The 7,314-nt window shown below is 38.1% G+C and overlaps 1 protein-coding gene, 1 long non-coding RNA gene and 1 pseudogene across 2 annotated transcripts; 1 reads left to right on the top strand and 2 right to left on the bottom strand.

Annotated features, from left to right (window-relative positions):
- Positions 1-1,085: 1,085 nt before the first annotated feature.
- LOC104815269 (transcription factor MYB82-like) lies at positions 1,086-2,424 on the top strand. Its single transcript, XM_010543605.2, has 3 exons — positions 1,086-1,500; positions 1,580-1,709; positions 1,783-2,424. The coding sequence occupies exons 1-3, from the start codon at positions 1,374-1,376 to the stop codon at positions 2,183-2,185; spliced, it is 660 nt and encodes a 219-aa protein (XP_010541907.1). The 5' UTR covers positions 1,086-1,373; the 3' UTR covers positions 2,186-2,424.
- On the bottom strand, positions 1,390-2,136 carry LOC109115994. Its single transcript, XR_002024265.1, has 2 exons — positions 2,044-2,136; positions 1,390-1,808 (listed from the first exon to the last, which is right to left on the bottom strand). It is a non-coding gene; the product is annotated as an uncharacterized LOC109115994 (long non-coding RNA).
- A 102-nt stretch (positions 2,425-2,526) lies between the features above and the next one.
- Positions 2,527-7,314, bottom strand: part of LOC104815427 — a 6,595-nt pseudogene continuing 1,807 nt past the window's right edge.

Below are 7,314 nucleotides of genomic sequence, written 5' to 3'. Positions count from 1 at the left end.
TATATATATATATATATATATATCAAGATCAGTCAACAAATATATGTGTCTTAAGACTCGAGCAAAGCAATCGTATTTGACCGATTATGCGACAAAAAATCTAGAAGAGTTTGCCAAAGTTTTTTGTTGGTTTAGTGTTTAGCTTTGACTTTCATAACTAATTGTCAGAAAGTCTTTGTCTGATGTTATTTTTGGTAATCAAATTACTTATTTGTTTTTAATGGAATATAACTTATAATACAATTTAAAAAAATCATGTCAAATGGATAAAATAATAACATGTAAATTCAAGCTATCCTAATTCCTAAAATATTTGATTAAGAAAAAAATTAAGTAGTATCGTCATCGGGTTTTCGAAAGACCTTTTCTATATATGTTTATATATCACGTGGACTTTTATAATAGAGTCGTTCATATTAGGGTTTAGAATATACGTGGATCTAACCCTCGTGGATTTCGGCTTTTGTTAGTAAAGTTTGTGGGTTTCTTCATGCGTTTAATAGTATATTGTTCCCCCTTTTTTTTTTTTTTTGAAATTTTGTATAGTTAATAGGGCTTTCGGAAAATTTCAAATATAATGTAATTATAAAATATTCTTCTTGAACCGTCATTAAGAAAATGTGATTACTAGTAAAATGTTGGAGGGTGTTACAACGTTTAGTGTAATTTAAAAGGAACAACGAATAAAACAGAACCGAAATATTTTAGTAGTGCTAGTAAAAATCATAGTAAATGATTCTTGTAAATATAGTACATGAAGTCGAATATTTCACCACATATTACTAATATATAGTATAATTGATGAAATTTCCAATCAGATTATTCTAATTGCAAATTAAATAATTTCAGAAGAGTAACAAAAAAAAATAAAGAGAAATATAGAATGTTTTTACCATAGAACTGCACAGATGAAGAGAGTGATGAACTAAAAAAGGTAAAAGTGAAAGTGAAAGAGACCCTCTCTCTCTCTCTTCCCAATAAACTCTCACCCAATTTCCTTATGAATTTGGTAAAGGGATTCACCACAACCACCAAGGTTGATGAGACTTTTTTGGAAGATTTTCCAATTTCATGCCATAAATAAACCAATTCATTTCTTTACATTTATTATAAGAATAATATGTGGATATACAAGCCATATGATTTCTATGGTTTGGCTAATTTTTATGACAGTTGTAAAAGTGCAGGGCTCAGTGCTTTTAATAATTTAGTAAGATGGAGACCCACATGAAAATGCAATAGATCTCTCTCTCTCTCTCTCTCTCTCTCTCTCTCTCTCTCTCTCTCTCTCTCTCTGTGTGGCTTATATAAAGGCTTGACAATGATAGTCCTTCATTTCAGCTGTGTAAGCAGACAGGGAGAGAGAGAGAGAGATGGAGAAGAGAGAAGGAAAGTCTCAAGTGAAGAGAGGGTTGTGGAAACCAGAAGAAGACATGATCTTGAGAAGCTATGTCGAGACTTATGGAGAAGGAAACTGGGCAGATATCTCACAGAGATCAGGTCCTCTCCCATACTCCTAACTTTTCACCAATCAAGACTTAACCCGACGACACTCGCTAACGATTCTCGTCCATTTCAGGTCTGAAACGAGGCGGGAAAAGCTGTAGGCTGAGATGGAAAAACTATCTAAGACCCAACATCAAGCGTGGAGGAATGTCACCCGAGGAAGAAGACCTCATCATCCGTATGCATAAGCTCCTCGGCAACAGGTCAGTCACATGAACTCTTCCATCTACATGCTCATTAAGATCACAGGCACTCTTTTCACCTCTATCTCCTCAGGTGGTCGCTGATTGCCGGTCGGCTTCCTGGTCGGACAGACAACGAGGTTAAGAACTACTGGAATACCCATTTGAACAAGAAATGTGAGTCAAGAAAGCGAAAGGCCGATGAATTGAAAGGCAAGACGCAGGACATCGATACCAGCACCAAGGACAAGCAATGCGTATCACAGAGTTTGATGGCATCTACTGAAGTGATTGACCGGGGAGTGGAAGAAGCTAATACCGGAAAACGAGAAGATAGTATCGTTACGACGAGTACCTGGATGGAGGGGACGAACGGCTTTGGCTATGGCTATGGCTATGGCATAGCTTCCCCATTGGCGTTTTCTGACTATGCAACTACTGTTTTTGACGATCTCCAGTCTTCGTTTGCCTTCGCTGACTTGTTCCCGCTGCTTTAGGGCTTATTTTTCCTTGGAACTCATCGAGGGATGAATTCTTGCGTAGACTTTGCTCGTCCTGCAAGCAATTTCGAGATGGGTTTTTCCATCATTGTATTCAATGCTCTAGTCTATGAGAATTAGCACGGTGGACGTAGTCTAGGCAAGAATTTAATCATTGCATGATAAGTTTCCAACTGTTTCTGCCCATTGTATTCTATTCTTGGCCCATCAGTGTTAGTCTCTTCAAGTGAAACATCGATCAGAGAGCATAGAATTCTAACACTCTGTAATCGACCATGAGGCACATACAAAAGGATCTGTCCATTGATTTAATGTTTGGATAATTATGTGCAAAACTTAAATGATAAGGCTATCTACAGTACGTCGTCGTGTTGAGAATATAACATACCGTCGCCCCCACGGGTAAAGAAGGCGGGGTTCCTGGAGGGATGCTAGCAGCGCCATTCGCCATTTTCGCCCGCGAAACTGCACAGAGCTTCCGCGTCTCTGAGCGTTGAATCGAGGTCAATACACCCAGAAAGCTCGTTGATGAATTTTAGGAGCGTGTCGAAGTCCATCTGTTCCCCAATTTATCTTCCGGCGATAACACTTCAAGATTGCAACTCATACGTATAGGCGAAAGTGTTCCGAAAGGTAATGGGTCCATAATACCTCCCACAGCCTCATCGTCTTCTCGTGCTCAAACTCCCTGATACACATCAACATCAACATTTTCACAGCGATCAATATCTTGGTTGATCGTACAACATCTTATCATGTATTAGAAAACCACTACTTGTTTTTTCAGGAAAAAAAGAAGGAACAATAGGATTTCACGTTGTTTAAGTCCAGATTGAGATAGTATTAAAATGAAATTGTGACACCTGAAACATAATCCCCTAAGGGAGGGAGTGAAACACAAACCTTTTAAACTGAATCAGGATCCAGCGGAAACAGAAGAAGTAATTCAAGCAGTCGTTCTGGCTAAAGTAATTATGCAACGAGTTATCGAGCAACTCCACCAACTGTTAAAATAGAGAGAGGAGAATAGAAAAAGGCTTCAGAATCAGATCCCATGTCAAATGCTGATAAAGAGGAAGACAAGCAAACTACGGAGAGTGCACACGGTGTTATATTGTAAAAAGAAAAGACCTTGGACAGTGCAAAGAGCTGAGTATGCATGCCATTTTGATCAGGTTAAAATTTGGTCCAAGAAATTCCATCAGTGCCACGAAACACCAAAATGTTTCTGATTCATCCTCCATCAAACAAGATAGGAGACAGATAATCGCTCATTCCCTGACAATTCGAAAAAAACATTTGACACCCAAGTCACGCAAGCAGAAGTTACGAAGTAAAAGACAGAACAAAAGACTAGGTTCTGCAGGGTAAATATGACTGGTTAATACTAGACCTTCCCAAACCCACTGACGTGACATGGTCCTAAACTACATATAACCACCAAAATTAGTGAAATTCTTGTAGTAAATGCCCAGATTCAGACTTCCACATTACCAAGTGGGACAAAGGTATGATGACCACCAAACTTCCTGAAATTCTTTTAGTAAATGTCCAGGCTCCTCCTACTTCCACATTAAGCAGTGGGACACAGATATGAATACCATGTCCAAATTCAGGACGCAACATATTAAAGAAATACATCTTCATGCATAAACATTGAATACTAGCATAAATGTAGAGCTAAGGATCAACTAAGCAAGTTGAAGAGAGTACCTGGCAGTAACCCAGATCACAGTTGTAGAAAGAGTAGGCCAAAAGAATGTCGCGCAAGCGGTTAACATTTGGATTGTCATCTGCGTCATAGAATTTAAGTGACCTGTCTGTTCTTACCTAGACGAATGGAAATAAAAACAGGAACTCAAAGTTGGAAATTTGGGGAATGAGGCAACACATGTAACACTATAATTCGAAATTTTTGTAACCACATCTTTATCTATGAGACCCCTCCTCTCCCGAAATTTTGTAAACCTCTTTGCTTGTTCAGGAAAGATGCTCTGTTATTAAAAGATCACAAGTTAAAAGAGTACTGAGTATCAGAGGACAGGCCTTCCAATGTAAAAGAAAGAAGCTGCTTGAGCAATGCCTCAACGTTAATGGAAAAGGAGCTATTAGCTCCCACAAACAATTTTGACAACACAATAATACTACAGGAAAAGGAGATATGTGAGCCAAGATAAAAGCTAACTTCCAGGAGTTTCAGACATGTGTTAGAGTCCCACATCGACTATATGTAGGAACAATTGAGTCTTTAAAAGACTATGTGCACCCTCTCCAACAAGCTAGCTTTTGGGGTGACTTCTATCCATGAGTCTTGAGATTTAATTGGGTCCATTATGGATGAGTATGATATGACATTTAGAAGAAACACCTATGAAACAATAAATTCGAGTGAGGTGAAAGGAAGTAGATCCGACCTTCGAGTGCTGTTTCACTGTTGCATACTCCATTCGCTTAACAGATCGAAGATATTCTCTCTCCGCATATGTCGAGTTGTATGCATAATATCCCAAGAGAAAGAGCCAGACCTATAGTGGAGGTATTGCATTTGACAACCAATCAGCAGCATTTAGCTAAGCGAGGCTAAATTTAAGTTACACATGGACTAGGAAAGTTAGAACCTCTCTTCGCAATTTATGCTCAATGCCTCCATAGATAACTCTCTCTCGTAAAGCCTTCAAGTCCATTACTCATCCTTCAGAGTCGAAGAAAACTGCCCACTGAGAACCCAACAAAAGTTTGAATACCATCAAACATGAAGAAGACAGCAAAAAAGTAACACGCGCAGACATGGTAACACTCAAATAAGCGGAATATATTCTATATCATCATGCCCACGTATTGTGGAGATATGACCACTTTGCCAAAAGGCGTGGATGTATGTTCAATTGCTTTATAATCCAAACACGATCTAACTAAACCTAAAGAAATCTTCAGTTCAGTAAATTGACAAATCTGACAAACAGGTAGGTATAGCGCTAGGCATAGCCTGAAGCTTCAGAAGCAAAGTGAGTCAAGCTACAATCTTATGTTCTGGAATGGAAACAAAGACAGACAGATAGCAGATCACAGATGATTGCTAAATGGGAAAAATACCAAACCAATCGACTTTTGTTTCCGACAATTTCAGGAATTTGGATTATTGCTTACAATTTGGATTCAACAAGGCTTACCTCTTTAGGTCCCAAAGGAGACTGCCTTGGTTTTCCCCATACCAAACTCAGCTTATTAAACTGCAAAGTTAACAAAAAGCAAAGTTAAACTTTTGACATGTGAGCACCGTGACAGGGGTTCGAATACTGACCAGTTACCAGCATTTGGAGTTTAACAGAGGCGTCAAGCATGGATCAATTCCATTAACAGATTTCATATCGAAAAGAAAAAGAACAGGTCTATCATTCAGAAGCCTCCGCATACACTGCATAAACATTTATCAACAGAATTCAAAATTTGCATAATTGATATCCAAAATCTGAGAGAAGACCAAATTTGCATATTGGATGTCCAAATATTTCACCAAAAACCAAGTATCTTCTCAATAAACTAAAAGAACCTTCAGAGCCTGTGTATCCTGCAACCTATATCATGAACAAGGAAATAATTAATCAACCTTTGTGTATGTAAAGGCACTGTCAAATAGTCCAGCTTCAATTCATAACGAATTTAGACAACTACAGAAACCCATTAGTATGAAAACCATCTTTACTGACATTAGAAAAGCATGAAGAACTGTCAAAACTCTAGAGATCCCATTATGACCAGTAGGACAACTTAATACCACAATATATATATATATATATACACACACACATACATATATCACAATGCTCAATCAGGTAGCCAAAACGAGCTTTGCAAAAAAGAAAAATTACTAAAGATGCTAGAGTTCAATAAAGATGGTAAGACACTAATTAAAATACATGGGAATCTAACTTAAAGATGCAGTAGAAGTTGATGTTTGTGTTATGATTTACTGGAATATCCAGAATCCTCGGATATAACTTTAACCTCTAACAAACCAACTGAATATAAAATCCAGTACAAACAGACTCGATACTAAGCAGAGGGCGTCCTCTTCCCAAGCTCACCATCTTCCTCTCGGCTTCAGCATTCTGCAAATTCAGCGCCCCTGCTTTCTTCCTCTCCTTGTTCCTGATGTACATTTTGAACGGTTTAACACATTGTTCAAATCAAATCATTTTTAAAGGCTACAGATATTTGCAATAACATTCATGTCCCAAAATAAGAAAAGTCGTTATGATTGACACTTAATAGAAGACATAAGCCTCACTTGCTGAAGAACCACTCACAAGTTGTTCATAGCTAGGTAAACTAACTCTATTTGCTCCAAGAATGCTCCCTAAGGTCAGCGTTTTATGTTTATTCATGCATTATAAGATGGAAGGTAACAGATATATCATCAAACGTGTGGAAATCAGTGATTTCTTGACATAGTTTGGGGAATTGGCAAACACAAAAACCAAAAGAAAGAACCCTTACCTGCAATGGATTTCCAAAATCATTCACAAGAAACACGTTCGCATCTTCTATTGACCTGTATAAAGCTAAGCTTACATCAGTCTACAACTATGATATTATCCATTCTTTTAATTCATTCACAGGTCTGATCATCCATAGTTCTAGAAAACATTACTTTCATAATTTTTCTTAAGATGAAAAAAAGATTTGTATTCCATTATCAAATGTGTAACCAGCATTGCAGTTCTATGAAAACAAGCTCCGGTTGTAAATAACAAAAGCTCTCTACAAAGCTAAGCAGAACAGGGAAAAAAGGGGTATATCCATCAGAATCCAAGATGAAACATCTCCATACACAAATATATGACTGAAAGGGAACTGATGCCTGTCACATCAGACACAAACCTTGCAAGAGATACATGCTGCTTTATGACTGCAAGAAACTCCCGGACTCCTCCACTGTAGAAGTAAAGAGGTGGAAATGCAAGCCCTGGAACAGGAACATCCTATTGCATTATCTCAGAAGCAAATACAACAAGTCAAACAACCAGGGAGACAGTTGAAACTATACTAATCATCCATTCAAGATTAAACTGTTCGCTGAATCATTCTACCCTTAGAGAAAGAGAGGGGGGGGGGGGGTCCCACGA

The sequence above is a fragment of the Tarenaya hassleriana genome, unplaced genomic scaffold, assembly GCF_000463585.1.
Source record: "Tarenaya hassleriana unplaced genomic scaffold, ASM46358v1 Cleome23, whole genome shotgun sequence".
Taxonomy (NCBI): Eukaryota; Viridiplantae; Streptophyta; class Magnoliopsida; order Brassicales; family Cleomaceae; genus Tarenaya; species Tarenaya hassleriana.
This window is presented reverse-complemented; position numbering and strand designations above follow the sequence as displayed.